The following is a 24,491-nucleotide window of genomic DNA, read 5'->3' as shown; positions in this document are numbered from 1 at the left end:
TTCGTGTCCACATGTCCTGAAGTGTGGCGGCGCATCCCGGATGCTCACAGTTGGTGGCCTGTAAGTGGGAAGATACATGAGTATCTTAAAGAATAACACTTACAGGCTAAAGGACCAGAAGAACTCCGTTGCATGCCGGAGCTCGGAAAAAATTTGGGCATAACCCCCCCCTGCCTCGCCTGAATAGGCTATAATCCCGGAGATATCCGGTAAGACATGTAGGGAGGGGGGAAAAAGGTTTAAGGTACTTAAGATAACTTATAGTTAATCTAATAACGCTTAAACCTAAAACTCAAACGAACCGGACCAAGTCCAGTGCGTAGCGGAGTTAGTAAACTCAGCCAATGCGGTAAGGTTAGCAGGGACCCACTGTATGTTCCGGTCCACTCTACTGGGTGGACTAACATCTTCCCGCTGGATGCCAGGACTCCGATCAGGAAAGGAGTCCTAGCAAGCGGTCGGGAAGAGCGAGGAGGACATACAGGCTCGAGCGAACCGGAGCGACAAGGAAGCAACGGATGGGGGGAAAGGCCAGTACCACCCCCACCACTTCACCACGGGCCGGACCGAGAAGCCGGAGAGGGTCGCGTCCAGTCTGGGTCTGTCCCCGTCTCCCCTGGCCCCGGCCCCTCCGCCTGGGGGGAGAGAGGGAGGCATGCTCGGTGTATGTGGAGCGAGCGTGGGCAGACCGACCCACCCTCCCCCGACTCTATGGAAGAGCGGGAGGAGGGGGAGGGGGAAAGGGGACTGGGCAGGCGTGTCCTGGCTTCTCGTGATCGCGTAGTGACCACGAGGCGGTAAGACTAAAATAAGACAACTAAGCCCTAGACCAACAACTGATCAGGAGAGATGCTAACGGGAAGCAACTGAACTGAAAAGCGGTAGCATGGAGGACCTACTGGGCCAAAACCGACTGATCAGAGAAGAGGTATAGGGAAGCAACCGAACTGATGAGCGGTAGCATAGGCTCAAGGAGCCAGGACCTAGGCTAAGCCAGACGCCTAACTAACCTAGCCACAACAAAATACATGGTATAATAAAATAAAATAAAAAGAAAGAAAACAATATAGTAGGAGAAAAAATCCAGGAGTGTACGACTAACCCGAAGGAAGTCTACCACTCAAAGCTAGTCAGAGGCCGATACTAAGAGCCTGGGACTAGGGGTCTGGAAAGAAGAAGCCTACATAAGGTAAAAGACATGCATGCCATGACAAAACCTGAGTAGACAGTACCCTAAGTAAAATGGATAATAAAATATAGAGCTGTATATAGATAAGGGGATGTTATAGGTATGGGAGACCGAGAACGAACCCACCACGCGGCAGAACCATGCTGCCATGCTTCCGACCCCGAGTTCGTATTTATACCTAAAAAACGGCAAATACTGACTGAGGGCCGGAAAAAACCAACTAACCATAAATACTGAGTACTTAACTTAGCTGCTGCAATAGCTGCACGCTCCATCATAGATAAATCCAACGAAAGGGCACAAAAAACACAGAGAGAAAATTATCACGTGTGACTCGTGTGCGCTAACTGAAAAGGATGGCCACCAGAGGCGCAGCAGTCGGCAGCATGGGATGGAGTAGTAGTAGTACGAGCTGCTCACTCTGTGGGTCGGCTCTCCTCATGGAGGGGGTTTTTTGTTGTGGGAGATTTCTATTGGTATTTGGCGTCGTGGTAGTGGTCTCACTCGCTAGTGTTCATACCGACACCCTCTTGGAGGGGTGAGCGACGTCAGTTATACTGACCTTTTCTTTATTTTATTTATTCTCTGGTATGTGTTAGTACATTTACCCTAGAAATAATAGATTAAAGGATATTTCGCGCAGCGACACGAGCTGAGCCCAGAAAAGAAACCTAAATATAAGAGATAAGAGGGAATGCAAACTAAAGAAATTTAATATGAAGGAATACATGAAAGCTTGCATAAAAGATGCAAAATTTAAAATGTACTTCCAGTTTGTTCCAGTAAATATTTAGTCAAAAAATTCATAAACTGCAAATTCAACTGGTATTAAATGATGATTGGCTGGAATAAAATCAAATAAAATATAAAAAAAAAACTGTTGCATTATTTGCTATCATATTTGCAAAGAAAGGAAAGTAGGTAATTCTCAAAAATGAAGATGATCATAAAGCACAAAAAAATGTTGCAAAAACAGTAATTCTTTACACAGTTGCTTAGATTTTTTTGCAACGCTGATTAAGGTTGTGGAACTCAAGGAAAATTGATGTGTCTAGCAATCTCAGTCTAACACTGCAAAATATTAAGACCATTAGTATTATGTAATAGTTTGATATTTTGGAAAAATACAGATTATTTTTATTGAATTTGCATATTCCATTCCTTCTAATTGTTAGCTTCATATGAACTGCCAAGGAAAATAATGACTAAATGTACATGTTGGCTTGTGATTGCATTTAATAAAAGTTTTTTTTAGATACGTATTGATATTTTTGTATACTATACACAAACTTTTTTAGTTAACTGAATATTTTTGTATTGCATGTGTTTTTAGGGCAGTTGCTTGATAATTTTAAGTAGTATAGAAACAGCTGTGTTGCAACTTCCATGCAGCAATAGTTGCTATACTTACTGACGCCTCCTACTGTATGTACCTAAGATTCGGTCAATTTGCCAACTCTTTGGTAGACTTAGTGTTGATAATTGGTGATACCTATCCAAGCACTGCTATTACAAATATACAGTAATTATTTCATTGTAAAAGGCACAGGATATTAGGCAGCCTTCACATTTACTTTCAGTTTCTACAAAATTATTGCGTGACTATGGTTGTTTGTATTATATATCTTTAGCTTATTTTTAACATATGTACTACTCTACTGTATATTTTTCTTTTAACCTTCTAGGTTCTCCTTCACTCATGAATCAAATTTAAGTTGCTTGTTAGAAACTGAAGTTGTACATAATAGATACAGTAGTTTTTTCTTATTTTTTATAGCCATCAGTAATCGAACATTATTCCTGAAATGCAGTACATGTATTTGAAATATTTTATATATTCTCACAATTTTGTGTTGAACAAAAAGGATCTTTGAAATATGATTGTAAAGAAAGAATTTTGTTTGTCACATAAGTATTGCAACAGATGCAAGGTACTTAGTTCTGGAATGTCCATAATTTTGCTTTATTAAATTTTAATACACAGTTAAGGAGACTATCAAAAACATGAGTGGAAATATAAATGATTTCTTTTGGTCCAGCTTTCATGATTTATTTATAGTGAGGTTCCAGGACTTCATCTCTGCTGATTAAAGTTTAGAATTGAGAGACTGTGTTGAAAAGATCTTACACATTTGCTATCATAAAGGAGTAATATAATTTTTCCAAAAAATTTTACTCCCCTTTATTTTTTTAACTTTCATAATGTGAATAATTGATATTACTGTAATGTATAAATACTCCTATCATATTAGGAACATGTATTTCCAATATTCTTTGCTTAACCATCAAGGCTATTGCTAAGCTTATTTTGTATTCCGATTGTGGAGTAAGTGATGAATAGTTTTTATTGCATGCATTAATTAGTTCATACCTCTGCTTCATGTAAATAGTAGCTTTTTTTTCATTGATTCTTGAAACCTGTGCTACATACACCTTGTGTTGGAAGGAAAACAAACAAAATCTTTAGTGTTCATATTGAAGTTCATGTGCTATACTTTTAAATTGATGACAAGAACCAAATTGTCCTATGCACAATATTAGTAGACTCATGTGAGAAATGGACTTTTGAGGTTCACTCATTTGGTTCCTACAGGAAGAAATAGCACAGGTAGGAGAGTGATGACTGTTTCCCAAGTACTACTGTGATTCTTACCACCAGTCTGTTATATTTTCCCCCACAGAATTTAAATTCTTTCTTTGGGATATTTGGGTGTTCACCATTGAGTGACTCCATGTGCATGCGAGAGGCAGTAACACTTTCCTTTTCTATTAATAAACTGAACAAAAATGTCATCACCGAACCCATATTTGTGATCCTTTTATTTACTCTTAGAAAATAGTTTCCTTCCATTTGGAACTTTGTCATTGTAATATTTAAACTTCTACCATAAGCCTTTTTTTATTGGACACTGTGGAGATTATATTATTTTATGGAGAAAAATTAAAAAGGGCTCTCAACAACAATGAAATACGTACCATAACATGAATGAAAATAAATTTGACCCAAGTTAACCTGGTCAGAGCGGCAGAAAGTTACTGTCATTTTAAAGTACATTACTGTACTAGTTGAAAAATTACATGCAATAGCTTGTGATGGTTAAGCAGTTTGTAAGTTTCAAAAATGGAATCCTGCCACTTCACTCTGCTCTCCTTATACTGTAAACTCCTTCATCAACAGAGGAAGTTGGCCCTAAGTGAAGCAGAAAAACGTGATATTGAAAAGACAGAATATAGGATTGAGAAGGATAAAACTGATATAAAGAAGATATTGGAAAAGGTATGATGGCTTTGCATCTTTATTAGCTCAAATTGGTTTTATAGGTGCAATATTTTATTTTTTACTTGTACTCAGTATAAGTAGTACAAGGAAGACAAAAAATCTTTTCTGCTTCATGTAATGTAGTTTAGACTTTTCCTGTATTGATGGTCTTGTGTATTATTCCTAATTTCTGTCCAAATGGATCTCTATACGAGTCAGTGCAGTAGATGCTTTCATGTTGATAGTAGAATCGCAATACAGAATTAAGTGGTTACTTGTTTAACAGTCTAGTTGGAAAATAACGCTCTACTTTGATCATCCTTAGTATGAACAAGATCGTCATGATCGTCCGGACCACCATCGTTCCGACACAGTGATTCTGAGTGGGTCTGAACAGTCTGTGCACGACTCTAATATCAGCGCTCTTCGTGTTGAGAACATGGAGCTGCGCAGAAAGATTGACGACCTAGAAACCTCAAGGACTGATCTACAGCAGAAACATTTGAAGGAGGTAGGAGATTTATTTGATAGCTCCCAAAGATACATTTAAGGTTCTTACCAGATTTTGCTCTGAGTGAGTACGAATACTTGTATGTTTCACCTCTTACAGTAGTAGTTATTGTATAGTAAACATTTTAGATGTTAATGAGATGTAACATGTTGCTGATGCTGTGTTGTGACGTTAACAAAAGAATAACAGTACACGTACACGTACATAGTACAGTAGTACCTCGAGATACGAAAGGCTCAACTTACGAAAAATCCAAGTTACGAAAGCAAAGATGAAAAATTTTATTGCTCTACATACGAAAAGTTTTCAAGATACGAAAGGTTTCTGAAAGTCCGAGATTCGCCCCATAACATTTTGAAACTCGCGCCGCACGCCGCCATCTTAGTTATAGTAGACTCGCCACCATCCTCCTGCTCTCCCATTGGTTCCTGATGCTAGCCAAGCCATGAGATCCTTCTCTCTAATTGGACAGCATCCCTCCCATCATGCATCTTCTATACGTACGTGTTGGCGTGCCTTAGCTCGGCCACTCCGCACCCGAAACTTTACCGTACGCAATCGGCATTCGTTCGCTCCAAAGATTTCGTTTAGTAACGTAAATTCGTTAGTGATTTCGTTGCAGTACATATTATCGTGTTGTGCGAAGACTGTATTGTGTAACTTTACGTAAATTAACGTAGTCATGGGTCCCAAGAAAGTTGAAATTTACTGAAAGAAGCGCATGCTCTCTTTGGAGACAAAGATGGAGATCATAAAGAAGTATGAAGCTGGTATGCGATTGAGTGTGATCGCAAAGGAATACGGCCGTAATCCTTCGACAATAGGCACCATCCTTAAACAGAAGGATGCCATCAAAGCAACTACACCGTCGAAGGGCATCACTATTTTGTCCAGCAAGAGGAGCCATGTGCACGACGAGATGGAACGGCTGCTCCTCATCTGGATAAAAGACAAAGAAATCGCTGGCGATACAGTAACGGAGACGGCAATCGCTCACAAGGCCAGTGCTATTTTCGGCGATTTGATTGCGCAGGCGGAAGACAACGGAGGGGAAGGGACTTCAACGCCAACCCCAGAGTTCAAGGCTTCGCATGGCTGGTTCAAGAAATTCCGTAAACGGACTGGTATCCATTCGGTGGTGCGTCATGGGGAGGCTGCCAGCTCGGACACGAAAGCGGCCGAAGCCTTTAAAAATACGTTCGACAAGATGATGACCAAGGAAGGCTACAGTTCTCAGCAAGTCTTCAACTGTGATGAGACTGGCCTTTTTTGGAAAAAAATGCCTCGTCGGACATACATCACGGAGGAAGAGAAGAAGCTACCCCGGGCATAAGCCTATGAAAGACAGGCTTACGCTCGCACTTTGTTCGAACGCCAGTGGGGATTGCAAGGTGAAGCCCCTACTGGTGTATCACTCCGAGACTCCTCGAGCCTTCAAGGCCCACAAAGTGTTGAAGGAGAAGCTTCCAGTGATGTGGAGGGCTAATGCAAAAGCCTGGGTAACGAGGCTTTTGTTCACTGAGTGGGTAAATCTGTGTTTCGCCCCGACTGTGAAGAGTTTTTTGCAAGAGAAGCGCCTCCCCCTGAAATGTCTGCTGGTGTTGGACAATGCCCCTCCCCACCCTCCTGGCCTCGAGGAAGATATCGTAGCGGAGTATTCCTTCGTTAACCCTTAAACGCCGAAGCGGTAAAAAAAAAAATGTCTCCCGTGTGCCGGAGGTGTTTCAGAGTGAGCGCGGAAGCGGAAAAAATATTTTTTTCAAAAAATCACAGCGCGCTTAGTTTTCAAGATTAAGATTTCATTTTTGGCTCCTTTTTTTTTTGTCATTGGCTGAAGTTTAGTATGCAACCATCAGAAATGAAAAAAATGATCATTATCATATATAAATAATGCGATATATGATAGTGCAAAAACGAAATTTCATATATAATTGTATTCAAATTGAAACGGTTAAAGGTAACAAGTTACTTTTTTTTCGTTGTAATGTACATTAAATTGCGATCGTTTTGGTATATAACACATTGTAAAACGATAAAAGCAACACAGAAAATATTATCACAAAATAATGCATGAATTCGTAACGCGCGGACGTAAACAAATATTTTTTTCAAAAATTCACCATAAATCTAAATATTGTCCTAGAGACTTCCAATTTCTTTCAAAATGAAGAGAAATGATTGAATATTACTATACTGTAAGAATATTAGCTTACAAATTCAGTTTTCGACCATATCTGACGAGTTAAAGTTGACCGAATGTCGAATTTTTTTATATATATTTTTTTATATGCAATTATTTCGGAAAGAAGAAAAGCTACAACCTTCAAATATTTTATGTTTTATTCTACATAAAATTGTGCACATTTTCATATATAAAACTCTATGAAATGCCTAATATGAAATGGAGCAAATATTCCGAGAATGGGACGTACGCATTTCGGAGATTTGTGGCGGAGAATCCGCGCGCGGAGGGAAGGAAAGTTTTTTTTTTTAAATTCACCATAAATCTAAATATTGTGCTAGAGACTTCAAATTTGTTTCAAGATGAAGATAAATGACTGAATATTACTAGACTGTAAGAGTTTTAGCTTACAATTGCGTTTTTCTACCATTTCGGTAGAGTCAAAGTTGACCAAACGTGGTTTTTTTTCTATTAATCGTGATTTATATGCAAATATTTCAAAAATGAGAAAAGCTACAACCTTCAATTATTTTTTGTTGTATTCTACATGAAATTGTGCACATTTTCATATATAAAACTTTATGTAATGGCTAATTTAAAATTGTGCAAACATTACCACAATCGCACGTATGATTTTTTCGGAAGAGTTACCGCGCGGACGTAAAGAAAATGTTATTTTTTTCATAAATTCAAAATAAATCAAAATATTGTGCTAGAGACTTCCAATTTGTTGCAAAATGAAGGTAAATGCTTGAATATTACTAGAATATATGCGTTTAGCTAACAATTGCGTTTTTCGACCATTTCGGTAGAGTCAAAGTTGACCGAAGGTTGAAATTTTGGCACTTATCGTTATTTATATGAAAATATCTCAAAACTGATAAAAGCTACAATCATGAGTATTTTTTTGTTGTATTCTACATAAAAATGCGCACATTTTCATATATAATACTCCATTTAATTTGAAATGGTACAAAAATTATGTCAAAGTGACGAAATAATTTCCGAGATGTGTCACATACTTTTTAGTGCGGCAAGAAAGAAATTCACGCTTGCGCGCCGCGCCTAACGTAACGATTGTAAAACAAAAAAAAACACCTTGATCCGTGAACTCCCAGCATCCCCCAAGGCCCGTGATTCAAGAGTTTTCGGCTGGTAGGCCTAAAAGTATTTTTCCGCGAATTTTTAAAAAAACTTTTGTATGTCGACGTAAAATACGTCCAGTTGGCACCCAAGAGACAAAAAATGTTGACGTAAAATACATCCAGTCGGCGTTTAAGGGTTAAGATTCTTTTTCTTCCGCCCAACACCACCCCTCTCCTCCAGCCCATGGACCAGCAAGTGATAGCGAACTTTAAGAAGCTGTACACGAAACATCTTTTCAAGAGATGTTTCGACATCACCGATACCACAAACTCACCTTGCGTCAATTTTGGAAGGAACATTTTGACATCGTCATTTGCATCCGACTCATTGACCAAGCTTGGCAGGAGGTTTCGAGGCGAACCTTGAATTCCTCGTGGAGGAAACTCTGGCCTGATGCCGTATCCGCCCAAGACTTCGAGGGATTCAACGTGGGCGAAGCTGGTGCTGCAGAGTCAGAAACAGTTGACGATCCCGAAACTGTTTTGGAACCAGATCTTGACGAGATCGTTGCACTTGGCAAGTCCATGGTGCTGGTCGTCGACAAGGACGACATCAACGATCTTCTCGAGGAGCACCAAGAGGAGCTTACGACGGATGACCTGAAGGAGTTGGAGGCCATGCAACATAGTGTCGTTCAAGAGGAGTTCTCTAGCAGCGACGAGGAAGAGGAGGAGGAGCCTATGACAACGGCAGAAATTAAGGATATTCTAGGCGCTTTTCATAAAGTGCAATCGTTTATCGAAAAAAGACACCCCGAAAAGGCTCACACAGGTCGTATGCTTGCGCAGTTTCGATGACGTTTGCCTGAGTCGTTTCAGGAACATTGTGAAAAGTAGGCAGAAGCAATCTTCCTTAGATCGTTATTTTTTAAAGAGGCCTTCAGCATTAGCAGGAGTAAGCAAAAAGGAAGAACCAAGTGATAAAAAACAGAAAGTTGAAAGCAAAAAGGAAGAACCAAGTGATGAAAAACAGAACGTTGAAAGTGGTGATGAAGTTGAAATTCTGTAAAAAAAAAAAAAAAAAAAAAAAAAAAACAGCTACGTAAAAGTAAAAAAAAAAAGTTAAAAATAAAAACAAATAAAATTTTTTTTACGTAATTCTAGATTTTTGTAAGTTAAGTGTTACAGTTTTGTTAAGGTGTTTCGTAAATTTTAGTTTTATAGTTTTCCTTAAATTTTTTATGTGTTTTCGTAAAGTTAAGTGTACGTATGTACGTACGTTATCTGCCGTTTGTCCTCCTCCTCCTCTGCCGCCACTATTGGAGATAGCCTCACTCGAAAGGTAAGCTTCCACATTTTACGTTACAGTAGTAATGTATTTCTTGTACACTAATATACACTTTATTTACAGGTTTTGGATTTTTATTCTTAATTTAGGTATTGAATGGTCCAAATTGTTGTAGTTTTTCATTGTTTATAGGTCAATTTAGCTTTATTATGAAATTTAATGGGGTGTGTTTTGAGGGCTTGGAACGGATTAGCCATTTTACATGTAAAATGTGTTCCAAGATACAAAAAACTCATTATACGAAGGCCGCCTTGGAACGGATTAGCCATTTTACATGTAAAATGTGTTCCAAGATACGAAAAACTCATTATACGAAGGCCGCCTCGGAACGGATTAATTTCGTATCTCGAGGTACCACTGTATATGAAAATAGTATACGTTCAGTAAATCTAAGTAACTTCCAATTTTCCATTGCTGTCTATAAAGTGGAATAATATTAGGCTCTCTCTTCATTTTAAATAAAAAAAAATTCAGTGATAAACTTTCTTGAAAGACAAGCAAATAATTTTTCATTGTTTACTTATTCATTCAGACTTTGGAGATGAGCAGCGACCATCGCCGAGAGAGACAGATTGACAGTGAAAAGATTCGTCGGCTGACTAACCAGTTGGAAGCCCTCAGACAAGAGAAGGAGCGTTGTGAACTGAGAATTCATTCGCTTGAACAACAGGTACAGTAACTATTATCTGACTGACAGATAAAGAAGTCTAATGTGTGATACTAAATTTCATCTATTTTGATTTTCGTATATTAATACGTAATTACATTTTATACCAGAGATGTTCCAAAGTTAAAAGTTAATGTAAATAGTTAGGCAGTATATGAAAAAAAGTGATCTTGGTATAATGTGCAAACTTGCAGCATTGATGTTTGGCCATTTCAAATAGGAGATTGTGGAATATTTCTAATAAGGATTTTGCTTCTACACTTTTGAAAGTTTAGTTTTATTAATGCAGCATTGCCACAGTAAATAATACTTTGGTAATTTCATCTGTTTATTCTTAAATTTCCTAGGAATAGTTAGGAAAATGGAAGAGCCCTTATGCCATCTAGAATGACAAGTGATTAATTGAAAGCACCAGGTGCAGTTACCAGTGAGTTGACTAGGATATATTAAAACCTGACAATATAAGAGATATGACCAAATGAGTGGAAAAATAGTTTAAAATAATGAAAAGGCAATAGTGTACTATGAAACTATTTGAGGTGATGTGGGAGGAGGGTGAAAAAATTTATGACAATGAAAATTGTCTATTTGGCTTTAAGGGAAGTCAGTAACATGAGTAGTTCTTATGTTGAGGCAACTAAAAGAAAAGTAATATACCAAGAAAATACATTATATACCTCATATATGTGGCTCTTGAGAAGGCATTTAACATAGTGCTTATATCCTTTTTCTTATTCTAGTGCGTGATGTTGATGGGAATCGTGTGAAACATACTATCATACAGTGAATGTAATGGGTCTGTATTGAAAAACTTTTTCAAAAAATTACATTCTTTAGCATTGTTACATATAAAGACAGATAGCTCTGTCTTTAATCTTGCCAAGATAATGAATTCCTTGAAACCATATTTTCAGACATTGTTTGACTCCATAAGGGGGTAAGTGCCATTAGTGTACCTCATGCAGTGCATTGTAGGCATTACAGGTTCTTTGCAGCATCCCTTCAGCCCTTAGCTGCAACCCCACTCATTCCTTTTACTATACTACCTCCATTCATATTGTCTTTCTTTCATCTTAACTTCCACCCTCTCATAACAAGTTTTTCAACATTATTTTCAGTGCTGAATGACATCGTAGGTCTCAATGCTTGGCATTTGGCCCAAATTTTGAATGTAGACATCTATATATATTATGTTGCCATTCTTACAAGGTTACCATGAATTTCAGGCAGTTTTATTCTTCTGAATGTCAAAAAGGGAGAATAATTCCTGTTACCCATACCCTAATGCCTTTACTAAATGATCATTCATTTCAGATCGCCCAGTATAGAGATCAGATAAGGGAGTACCGAAGTCGTAGTTCTGCTGTCGCAGCTGATGTTCGAAGAGTACGCATGTCTATGACAGAATCATTACACAATATTGGCACACATCCCAGAATCTCAGCTGGCGTAGTTGATTCTGAAATTCAGGTACTGTGATTACAAATTCATTAATTGTTGATAAAACAGGTAACTTATTATTTTTTGAAGTTACAAAAAACTAGTTGGCTTCTTATTGTTTTCATTAATGGGGAGAAAAAATATTTTATAATTGTCGTTCAGGCATTTCAGTTGATTGTTGCTTCGCAATAGTTTTGTCCTATTTCTTAAGAACAGATCTTTTAGGCTAGCCCTGTGAAAGTTAAGAATTGTAACTCACTGGCTTGATAAGCTGTCTTTTGCAACCGAATGTAATACAGTACATTATAATTTTATATGTTAGGTAAAAATCATTAATTACTTTTCCCTGTAAAGTCCTGTAAAATTTGCTTCAAAATTGAACTGTGTGGTGTTGTATACTGTAATGAAAGTAAATAGTCACATGTGCTTTCATCATATATTTTATAGATTTTATACAATTGCCATTTGGCACTGGAAACTTTTTTGTGCAAGCTAAGAAATTTCTGATTTCCTTATGTATTCCATTTGAGAATTTCAGGCTAAAAACTGATGTTTAGGTACATAATGAATTCAGATTCCCTTATCACTTACTCATGTTTCATGAGAGGCAATATGAATTAGTTATATATCTGAAGGCTAATTACCTTAACAAGAAAAATGAACATTCCCAAACAATCAACGGGGAATTTTGGCAGGGAATGTGTGGGGCATTCCCATAGCCTTGAAGTCTGGATAATGCCATCATAACTTGTGACTCATCCGAACCCATTTGTCTAACCTTGTTATTCTCTTGTGATTTGCAGAGGACCTTTTCATTTCTTAGGAGCATACCTATTTGTGTTCTGTAATAGTTTACTCTGCTTTTTTTCTGTGCAGACTTCTTCCAAGCTGTTTTATTTACTTATTTTAAATAAGAGATTTTGACAGAGGAAAAATCTATTTCTGGGCGAGAGACCTGTGCCGCCCAGTGAAATGCTCCTTATAGCATCATTTCTAAGGTATAAAACTGCTATATATACCAGAGAAAAAAGTTGCATGGAATGCCGGGCATATGCCTAGCTCGCTCACCCATATAGGGTGTCGGTATAGTAACTGGGGCGTGAAAAACCACTCTCAGAGGTCTCTTACCAATTAGTTATCTCCTCCTCTCCCAACATCCCCCGTTACTACGAGGTGCCGTTCTATTCTACCATCCCACTACTGCCCGCCACCCCTCTACCACCCATGCGTACCTATACATTCCTCATAGCATCCCAAGCTTGGTACCATCTAGGGTGAGGAAAAAACAAGGGTGGGTTCACTGGGCAGCACAGGTCTCGCCCAGAAATAGATTTTTTGTCCTCTGTCAAAATCCCTTTTCTGGGCTCAACCTGTGCCGCTCCATGAAATAGTAACAGAGAATTGGTCCAATAGCTTGTAATTAGTTACCTGAAAAGGATAAGAATAAAAACTAGGATATATAAAGAAAGGGAACTTTAATACCGTATCAAAATATATAATCTAATACAAACTGACATAAAAGTAATCAGTTATCAAAAACTTATCAGGAAAAACATTTCCAAAAGAATAAAGGTGTCTTACTAGTAACCTTTATACAAGACCAAATATACATACTATACTGGTACTCAAAAGGAGGGGTCCAAGAATTTCTTGGAAACCATCAAAGATATCACAATATATCTTAATTACTATACAATTTACATCCAATAAACTAAATGTTGAGTACCAGAACAGGTTAATTACAATACAGGTGAGTACCAAATCTAATTTAATTACAGGTGAGTAACAAGGCTAAGGCAGGGACAATAAAATGAGGCAGTAGGGGAGAAAGAAAGGTAAGGAATACTAATGAATTAACTTCTTAACATGTTCTGATATATCAGGAGGAACTACATTTCCTGCTGCCACTGTTGCAAATTTTAGGGCTTCCAAGGATTTTAAGTAATGGCGTTTAAATACTAATGGTGATTTCCAACCTGTATACTTTTCCCCAAAATCTTCAAAATTCATATGGTGAAAATAATTAACTGACGTGGCTACTGCTCGAATATCATGAGCATGTGGAATTGATTCTGGATTAGCTTGTTTGATAAATAAAGAATCTGCTGTTCTAATTCCTGTTAAGGAAATGTTTCCTCCATTTTCTCTAATAAATAAAGGGCCTGAAGACTTATTAGAAGTTCTGTTCAGATAAGCTTTTTTTTTTCAAAGTGTTAACTGGGACATAAGGATGGATCCTGTGGAAGTGGGACAATCCTCCACGGTGACCATCGGTTCTGTGGATCCTCATTCTTGCTAAAAAGTCTCTTGTCTGGAAAGATTTGTACTTCTTCCCAGATGCGAGACAATATGATTCGGTTCATCTGAGATAATGCTGAAAGCTCAGATATTCTGGCTCCAGATGCTAAACTTACCAAAAATAAAGTTTTTCATAAAACAGTGTTATGTATGAACATGAATCATTATTGGTTTCAGAGGCCTTGTTAAGAACATCATTTAAAAACCCAGGAAAATGTGTTGGGGAGCGGGTTACTGGTTTTAGTCTGGCGCAAGTTTTTGGAATTGATGAAAAATATGAATCTGTGAGATTAATATTAAACCCAATCTGAAATATCTTCTTCAAGGCAGATTTAATTGTTGTAATTGTATTAGCTGCTAATCCCGTTTTCAAAACAGGGGGTCCTAAAAAAGGTAACTGCTAGGTTTCCGAGTCATTGCTCTAACCTTAGAATCTCTTAAGAACTTTGCCAGTTTTCTTACAGCTGAATCATATTGACGAAGGGTGAGTCTCTTTTATCTGACTCTAGAAACAAGGTATTTAGAGGATCAATATTAGCATCTCTTTGTGCTGCAAATTTCATAAAGTCATAAAGTTAGGGCACTCGAATTCTTGAGGAAGCTAACACACTGCGAGTTTGTACTACCTGTGTCAACTTGGGATCTGGGATCCGCCGAGGGAGGAGTCCTAGTTCTACCATCAGAGGAACCCAATTGCTCTTGGGCCAATTGGGGACTACCAGAAGCTATCTGACCTTTGAAAGTCCTGAGTTTGTCTAGTACTTTCATTAACATGTTTATCGGAGGGAACAGATAAACTCTTGCCAAGTGTTCCAATCTATGACATGGCGTCCGTTGGCATAGGCCGAGGGTCCAGGTTGGGAGCAACATAACATTTTAGTTTGTTGTTGGATTCGTGGCGAATAGGTCCACCTGAAGGTTCGGAATCTGTTGACAAACTCCAATTGAATGAATCTTTGTCCAATGACCCCATTCCGACTCCAGCGGAGTTGTCCTTGAAAGTGGCGTCTGCTACCACATTTCTCACTCCTGCCAGGTGTACAGCTGACAGGTGCCATTGGTTTCTTGTTGCAATCGTAAAGATTGCTATCATCACATGATTTATGTGACTTGAGGTTTGGATCCCCCTCTGTTTAAGCAATGGACGATTACTTCGTTGTCCAGAATTAATCTGATGTGTTGCTTCTTTTGCCGGGGCTAGTTTCTTCAGAGTTAAGAATACTGCATGGCTTCCAATATGTTGATGTGGAGTTGACGCAATGTTACTGACCACAAACCTTGGAATTTTTTCGTATTGGGAGTAACCTCCCCAACCGCTTAGAGAGGCGTCTGTGTGTATTACCAAACGCTGGGTGGTGGAAATCGTAGGGGAATCGATTTTGCCAGATCTTGGCCTTGGTCCAAGGGAGCAATCTTTTCTTTAGTATTTGTGGGATTAGAGATGTTTTTTCTCGTTTCCTCTTGTTCGCCTTGGGATCGCCATACCCGATTTATATCTTTCAGTTTTGCCTTTAGTAATGTGTCTGTTACTGATGCAAACTGAAGTGAGCCTAGAATTCTTCTTGTCTTCTCCTGGACGTTTAATTTGTCCTTGAGAAAATTTTTGTTTTCTTTGCTATTTCTTTCCTTTTTGTTGAGGGAAGAGATAGTCTGTGTGTGATTAGGTTCCATTGCAGTCCTAAAACCATTGGAAACGTGCTGCTGGAGTAAGACGGGACTTCTTGAGGTTTTTATTTTGAAACCTAAGTGTTCCAAAAATTTTATGACTTTGTTTGTCGCCTTTACGCAATCCTCTACATTGCTGGCCCATATAAGCCAATCGTCTAGATAGGCCACTAACTGTATTCCTTGAGTTCTCAGCTCTTGGACTACTGTCTCTGCCAGCTTCGTAAATATACCTGGGCGCTATACTGAGTCCGAATGGCATCACTTTGAATGAGTATGCCCTTCTGCCTAGTTTGAATCCTAGAAAGGGACGAAAATGCCTTGCTATCGGAACATGATAGTAAGCGTCTGTAAGATCTATAGAGGTGGTGACGGCCCCACGGGGAAGTAAGGTCCGCACCTTGGCGAGATAGTCAACATATGGAACTTGTCGCATCGAATGTCAAGTATTCAGATGTGACAAATCTGAATCACCCTTCTTTGTTCTGAGTCTTTATTTGGCACGCTGAACAAGCGTCCTTGAAATTTCAAAGATCTTACTTCTTTTATTGCATTCTTTTGCAAAAGATCTTGGTGTATAGGTCTTAGTTCTGCCGATGGAGCTTGATGAAAAACTGGTTAGTGGAGGGGGCCCGGGGGCCCTTTTATCCAACTCCACCCCAGACCCTTGGATACTATGCTGGAAGCCCACTTGCTGAATCTCCACCGGCTCCGAAATGTTGTATAGTCTTCCCCCTACCTGAGATGTCTCTAATGGTTTGAAGAGGGTCTGTTTCCATCGTCTACCCCTGTAATCCTCTGCCTCTTGTTGAAGTCCTTCCAACTCTATTATGAAAGTTACCTCTGGCTCTACTACCTCTGGCGTACCTATTGTACCCATGGAACACTCCTTGTGTCTCAAAGGAGGGGTTAAAAGCCGGAGAAGGAGCTTGATGTTGAGGAGGCTGAGTCATCCAAACGTATTGTTGTTGTTGGGGTTGGATTTAGACGTAGACGGCTGAGTCCCTTGAGGTACAAGGAATCGTCGTCTGAACGACAGCTTGGGGTTGTGGAGTCTGGTATGATTAGAAGTTCCTAAACCTCTTCCTGCCTCTTGTCTGATTTCCTGATTGTTCATATTTCCGTTTTGGCATCAGGCCCCAACGAACTTTGAGACTTTGATTGGACCCTAGCAGCCTCACCTAAGACACTGTTAACAATGTCTTCTGGGAATAAGTCTGGGCCCCAAATTGAGGCTTTAATCAGTTTATTTGGCTCATGCCTTATTGTAGCTTCTGAAAGCACATGCTTTCTGCAATTACGGCGTGCTACAGCAAAGTCATAGGCATCACTTTGAAGTGTGAGGAGGAGAGACTTGGTAAGGATCTTGAACAATGACTCGTCCTTTGTATACCAGCGAAGCCATTTCTGCCATTGTAGCGGAGTTGATTGATCTACTTAACCGAGTACGTGCCTCATACTCGATTCTGACCAAGGATTCTGGGAGTCTCGGAAGTTTGTCACTGAACTGTGTAGAGGCACAGTCAATGTTCAGTTTCCCTGGGCGTCAACCCAGCATTCATGATCTCCCGGAAAAAGTAGAGAAGTCGACTCCGTCTCTCTTAGTTGTGGCATGGGCTTGTCCTCCATAGCCGCCTGAAGAGCCAGATCAACTACTTTTGTAGTACAAGGTGTCGGTGTTTGACTTCTACTACAAACAATTGTGTAAGAACTCTTATGGGGGGACAACATTGTGTTCACACACTCCCCCTAAATTCGTTCAATGTCCGGAAACCATGCGGACTGAGCCTGTTCCTTAGGATAGATCATCGTCTCCTTAGGAATATTATCTAGTCTTACTAGCGCTTCCTCTGTCAGTCGAGCATATCCTGGGAAGGGAAACTGCAATCCAATCCCGGCGGGTAGAATTCAAAGTCCTCTTACCGGCCGAGTTCCACATCCTTCTATGGTTAACATGCCATCCACGAATGGTGCATGTAAAGCCAATCGCCACGGATTGCTCTTTACGAAAGCCGGAAGTTTGGAAGCGTCTGGCAACACAAACTGTTGTTGTTGTGGCAGTCCGGTTTCTCAGGAGATTTTCTAACATGTTCTCCTGGTTTTTGCTGTCTCTGAGCAAAAGTGTCCATAGACTGCAAAACCGATCCGAGATGGTTCCAATCTGAGATTGGACCATACTTCCCATCTTCTCCATTAAAAGATTAGAGAAGGCAAAACCAGGATCAAACGGAAGGTTCTGAAGCCTTAGATTTTTTTGGAGCTCCTTGATCTCGACCCGTTGATGTAGGGGAGTAGCTGCTACCGGAATCTCCGAAGACTTAGATGCATTTAATGACTTGGTATGTCTCGGTAACCTAGATGGTTTTACTTGGCTTAGATAAGCCTTCCTCAAGTGTTTTGACTTTTGGTATTACTGAGCCTGGTTTGTCCCCAACCAGGGTCCTTTGCAGTAAACCCTTGAAAAGAAGCATGAGAAGATGTTAAAGTTGGTGCAGGGCTAAGAACAAGAATCTTAGACCGCACACTACTTGCCCCACTTACCTCCCTACCTTGATCGCTGGCATCCAGAAACATTGGTTCTATGTCAAGGCTGATGGCCACCACGTCTTCTAAAACACTTCTTCCCCTAGTCCCTCAAAATCTTCAGGCAAGGACTGCGGTGTCTTCCCTTATCTTGGCAATAATGGGTTTGCAGCCACCCTTCCTTGGGAACTGCCGCTGACATCTTGGCATTTGGGTAGAGGAGGGTGCATAACGCCTCCTGATAGAATATAAGGTTTCTTAGCCTTAACGTTTACGGCCGAATCCGCCAACCCAGATCTTGAGGGTCGAAAGATGTAGTTCTTGACAGCCTGTGGGTCTGAAAAATAAGTACTAATAGGATTATCACTTCTTTTTAAAACTAAAGAGAATAATTTTGTTCACTTCTTGAACCATCATATCTCATAATTAGTAATGAAATATCTAAGTGCGTACTCACCGAGTCGATGTTATACGGCAAAAAGCCCATAACAGATCTCACACGCATCCGGATGCCAGACGATGAGGTCATCGAACCTGTACGACGCAGGGTGCATGGGACCTGCAAAACCATCATGTCCGCACCTTTGCTGAAGGACAGCTGCGCAAGCTGTCATCTGACAAGCACCACCTGTAATGGTAAATTGATACATAAGTATTCAATTTGTATATATAAACTACGGAAAGCCCCGGATTATTTATCGTAGTCTTAAATTATAACATATAGAGTAAAAATAGACTTCTGTATACTAAATCTTAACATATACAGCTCGGTCATTGAGTCTATGAATCTTTTTGATTCTGTTGAAAATTATGGCGGATCTAACTTCGTATTTATCCGCCTGCTTCCGGGAAACTAAATCCACTTAAGGAAAAAATATTCTCCAATGATTGTATCGCTACCAAGGTAAACGTATACTGTACCAAAAGGTGTTGAGCGGCGGATATCGGTTACGTAGTCTGTCCGCCTGCTCCGAAATTTCGTGCATAGTAAACAATAGAATATAAGATTTTGTAGGCTACGTCTGTACGCCTCTTCCGGGATCGACCGACAAAATTCTATTTGTGTGTAATCTACGATATCAGAACAGGGTGAGATACCTGAATCTGATCAATACACTAAAAATATTAGTGTGTAGAACTATTCCGGTTGTAACGGAATCAAAATAATGCAGCGGAAACCCGAAAGGGGAGACTGAGTGGTACGCATAAGTTGCTCTATCCGGTGCGTTCGGAAGCCAATCGAAACTAGCTAGAAAGCGTCACTGTCCTAACTCATGGTATGACCATATCGCTACATAATTCCGTCGCTCCCGATATAGACTATAACTAAAGCCTAAAAGTGACCTGAATCGTGTGATAAAAGGTATCTCCCCGAACCGGGGGGGTACTAGGCGGGAGCGGCAGAGAACGAACTGGTTCGTCGCGATCAAGTGGACCATATGACCGGTCAGGTGGGACGACCCTACCGATGATAAAGATCCAATTGAACCACAAGATATGTAGCTTACAAAACTAAATGACCAAAATTAAAGTGAATAATAGATAATTAGGTAATAATGGCACACAACGAATACAACATAATATTAAGCTAGACAAAAATTAAGCCGAGCAGAGAATAGCCTAGGTCTCCAACATCAGGGTGAGATACGATATGGTCAGGTAGGCTATATCACTCTTAATAATTCTCTACGAAATCGGTGATTGCCGATTTAAGATGCAAAGATAAATTACGCTCAAAAGTTGTCAAACCAAGGGAAACTCCCTAAAGTAGGATATGACTCGAACATGTAATGCTCGTACCGTAGCCCAGTGTATGCCAAATCACTAATTATCTAAAACCCACGTAACATCGTATAAAAATTATACAAAATATTAAAAGTTGCATTTATTTCCATATGTCTAGGACAAAAAATGATTGCCATTAGTATGAGGAACTAATGGTCAATCAACATGTAAACAAAGACTCCGTGAAGTAGCGACATCAAAATGGCCGACTGGGTCGGATATCTACGATCCTTGATCAAGATCATATTCTCGTAGGAAAGACCTATGATAAAGAGAACGCAACTTCATGCATAGCACACCAATAGTAGTACTCAACCTTAGTAGTGGAGCTTCTAGGAGGTCCGACATTATGAAAATCAAGCACAAAAAATAACAAACGAAAAAACACGTAGTACTTCGTACGATGCTATTGAAAGGAATGTTTAGGTACGCATGGGTGGTAGAGGGGTGGCGGGCAGTAGTGGGATGTAGAACAGCACCTCGTAGTAACGGGGGATGTTGGGAGAGGAGATAACTAATTGGTAAGAGACCTCTGAGAGTGGTTTTTCACGCCCCAGTTACTATACCGACACCCTATATGGGTGAGCGAGCTAGGCATATGCCCGCATTCCATGCAACTTTTTTCTCTGGTATATATAGGCAGTTTTATATACCTTAGAAATGATGCTATAAGGAGCATTTCACGGAGCGGCACAGGTTGAGCCCAGAAAATGGCTTTTGACTAAATATTAGTACTTGTTTCTGCATGGTCACGTTTCCAAAGTAGGCTTACCTTTAGCATTTTTTTCTTATCTGTATACAGTTGGGCTTATTTGACCTATGTTCTGTTGCTAGGAATGCTGTAATTCTTATTCTGTAGGATATTCATATGAATATCACCATGTAACATTTAGAATCTAGTTCTTTTGCATTGCTCTTCTGTGCAATAGAGGCAAATTATTTTGGATTAGGTCTTTTCAAACCTTTTCTTCTATATCGCTTATCTTGTAGCTGTTAGATAGATAGTTTTAGCTACTTTTGTGAAGACCTTTATTGGAAGTCATGATGCCTAGTTCTAGTAATGAACAAAGTGATCTGTGGCTTAAGCAGCACAAGAATAATACTTTATTTACTGCTTATAGTATAGGGATTCATAAGTGAATGATGACACCGCCATTATTATTATTATTATATTATTATAATATTCAGAAGATGAAACCTATTCATATGGAACAAGCCCACAGGCGCCACAGACTTGAAATTCAAGCTTCCAAAGAATAGCTTGGTGTTCATTAGGAAGAAGTGAGAGGAGTATAAATAAAAATGTAATAAAATGCAAGAAAAATAATATTGGGGCAGTAATGCATTGCAACTTCACCTGAACTGCTGAAGTTCCAATTGCATGACATCCTCTGGGAGGCTGCTCTTCCACAATCCAATGCTGTGAGGAATAAAGGACCTCTGGAACTGAGAAGTTTGACAGTGAGGCACATTTACTGCATATTGATGCTGCTGTTCCATTCCACTAATTGAAAGAGCTGCCAGTTCTATGGGTGTACACTGAGACACTTTCCCTTCTTGGTTAGCATTGGTCTTGTTTATCATGAAATGAAAAGTCTCTATCAGCCAGACCCACTTGACAACCTACAAACATGAAGATTGAGGAGGTCCAATTCCTGTTGGCAGTGGGAGAAGAGCAGCTAAGTAAATAATTAATGGGATGACTGTTACGTATATGTTATACAGTAAGTGTTAACACTTTCAGCAGCTGGGAATGGACAAAGACATGTGTCTATTGAAACCAGGCCCAGCAAGGAAAACTCATTCACTGATATATGGTATAGCCATACACATTTACTTAGACATTCATAAAAAATATTGTTTTATAATGTTTAAGTGCTATAGAATTATGCATTTACTGGTGTTCTGGTTATTCAAGCAAAGGGGTATTAACAAAATGCAAATTAAGTGTAGCGCAAAAGTTTGCTACCGGTTTAAATTGTGAAAGAGACAAACTGAGTGATAGTTAGTCTCCAGAAAGCTGGTGGAGCCTGGGTGTAAGAAAAGAAGAAAACAAATTTGTTTTCTTCTTTATCTGTGGAATTTGTGTTTGGGTACACCATAAAGTTTATGTAAAGTAATGTGCTTGTATTGAAATAAATACCATGTTCAAGCTAAATCTTTTCCAGCAGTACAAACTAGCAGAGGTATATTAGGATAAGGAGAAATCATCTCAATATGTACGCAGACAGTAAATTACAGGAGTGCCAGGTACCAAAAGAACATCACTATTTGTAAATTTAATTTTTGAAGTGAATTGCATTTTCCAGACATATAGTAGCTTTGGTCACAGCGGGCTGACGTTAAGGATCATGGCTCGAAGTGGCTTTAGTGCATTCTTTTCTTTCAGTTTTAGGCCAAAGACCCCTCTGGTAACCATTATTTATCAGACACTGTAGGTAAGGAAATTTTATGGCCTGTCCACACTAGTGGGCACGCCTGTCGGGCACTTCCAGCTGTTTATATTTTCTCTCGCTTTTGAAGCAGTGTTACCAGACAGTCGCATAGCTCTGGCTCCATACACTTTCGGTCAGTTAAAGTTCATTGAATAGGTGAAGGTTATGGGAACAGTGTTTGCCCATTGGACAGTGCCCCCAAGTGTGGACAGGGCTTAAAAGATAACGACAATGGTTGTCTTGAACAAATTAATCTCTTAAGATTAACTATGACCATTTCATGTCTGATAACTTTGGTTTTCTCAGTAGGGTGCTTAGTTTTTCCTAGAAATATCTGAGATCAGATCCATAGTTTGGTTTATTCATTATGGAAACCTAATATCATTACCATATAAACATGTTCTCAATTTTCCATTTCATTTTCTCATTTTTCAAGTTTTCATAGATCAAAAGTTATGTGGATTCTTGGGGAAATGTTTCGAGTGTACTTGACCTTCCCCTGTTATCTGCTTTTTCTAATTCCAAATCCATCATAACTGTCCTCCCTCAATTATGATAGTCCTAGAGCACTTGGTTGGTTTTGTATTGTGCATTAGCTCCACCATGTTGAATTGTTTACTTCAGGAATGCTTTACATTAAGAGTTATTTTATTTTCTTGACATCATAAACATTATACAGTTGACCCCTGCTATTCCCGGATTTTTCTATGGACCGTATATAGTATACCCATTATTCACGGAATATTCGCCCATTTGCAGTATTTTTTACTGGGAAATTAACAAATTATGTATTTTCATGTTTTTGTGACTAAATGTACTTTTTGTAATATTACTATTTAAAACTTAGTTACATAAAAAAAACCCACTAAAAATGCTTATACCTATCAAAATAGGCAGTTCTAAGCATTTTTAGAGGGGTTTTAAATATTCACGGATTTTAACCATTTGTGGGGGTGCCTGGTACCCATCCCCCTCGAATACTTAGGGCCTACTGTATATAGTATATTGTTGCTGTTAAATGGACATTTTTGTCATAGTCGTGGAATATGTAGTTTGGGTTTGTGTTGTTTTTATACCTTTATTGTCACCTTTCTAAGTATGACAAAATTTTTCCATGAGAAAATAAGTACTATATGGTGCAATTTCTTATGTAATGGGGTGTGATGAAACTATGTACCCTTATTTACTGCTACCTTTGGGCCTAAAAAGCTGTTAGAAGACAATACTTTCACTGAAATGAGAGTTCCTGTTTGACGTTGACCAATTCGGCATTCTTCAGACAATTTTTGGTTTAGGATGTCAAATACTTGAGGATTTGGAGAGGTCATTACTACTTTGCATCCTCCTCCTATGTAAAGGGTAGGCTATATCCAACTAATATCTAGTAGGTATATTTTCTCTCAGCTTGGTGGGAAACACTATTTGAGTAATCCCAAAACTTTTTTCTTACCTTTTGACCCCTTATCTTTTTCAGTTATGTTTTTCATTAATTTTTCCACAGAAAATAGGCTTGCACATTTTTATAGTATTTTTTGTGTGTGTGTGTATGTTGGAGGGAGGGCTTCATTCTTGGTATTGAACTCCTGCCCTTCCTATTTAACAGTATTTTTCTGTTGTGAAACATGACCAGAACTCTGAATAAATGTAAATAGTTGGGGAATTGGGGAAATTGACAATGTGACTTGATTTTGGTATATTGTCATCTTACCTGATGATGTCATTTCAGTTAGCGAGCTACCGTACCATCTACTTTAGCCATATAATCACCTTTTTAAGTAGACATTTGGCTGTCTAAAGCAATGTTTTGTATGAAACTAACTTTCTCTCTATTTTTGTAAATGGGTACAGTGGCTTTGATTTTGAGGGAAATTTTACACTGTAAGGCATGCAAGTGATTTTGGGGTCTTACCCTATTTGGTAGTGGATTACCTATGTATACTGCTGCCTACCTTGAATGTGAACAGGTTGTTTAGGGCAAGTTGGGTATGCAGAGGGAAAAAGTTTAGAAATAATATGTTGAAACTTTAATCAGGAATAGGTTATATGTTGGCAGTGTTCATAAACGGGAAGTCTTTGCTGCATATTCAATCCGTGCATAATCAGT

At 39.1% G+C, this 24,491-nt stretch overlaps 1 protein-coding gene across 6 annotated transcripts in view; it reads left to right on the top strand.

Moving 5' to 3' along the window:
* LOC135216328 (rootletin-like) overlaps positions 1-24,491 on the top strand; it is a 413,187-nt gene that overhangs the window by 381,040 nt on the left and 7,656 nt on the right. For 4 of the 6 annotated variants that reach the window (XM_064251513.1, XM_064251512.1, XM_064251511.1 and 1 more), the window contains 4 exons: positions 4,368-4,466; positions 4,774-4,959; positions 10,107-10,244; positions 11,556-11,711. In XM_064251513.1, coding sequence (XP_064107583.1) covers positions 4,368-4,466; positions 4,774-4,959; positions 10,107-10,244; positions 11,556-11,711 — 579 coding nt within the window. Of the gene's footprint in view, positions 1-4,367; positions 4,467-4,773; positions 4,960-10,106; positions 10,245-11,555; positions 11,712-24,491 lie in introns of those variants that run through there. The other 2 variants (XM_064251514.1, XR_010314855.1) reach the window with 2 other exon arrangements.

Source organism: Macrobrachium nipponense, chromosome 6, assembly GCF_015104395.2.
Source record: "Macrobrachium nipponense isolate FS-2020 chromosome 6, ASM1510439v2, whole genome shotgun sequence".
NCBI lineage: Eukaryota > Metazoa > Arthropoda > Malacostraca > Decapoda > Palaemonidae > Macrobrachium > Macrobrachium nipponense.
Note: the sequence above shows the minus strand (reverse complement) of the source record. Positions and strands in the feature narration are given on the sequence as shown.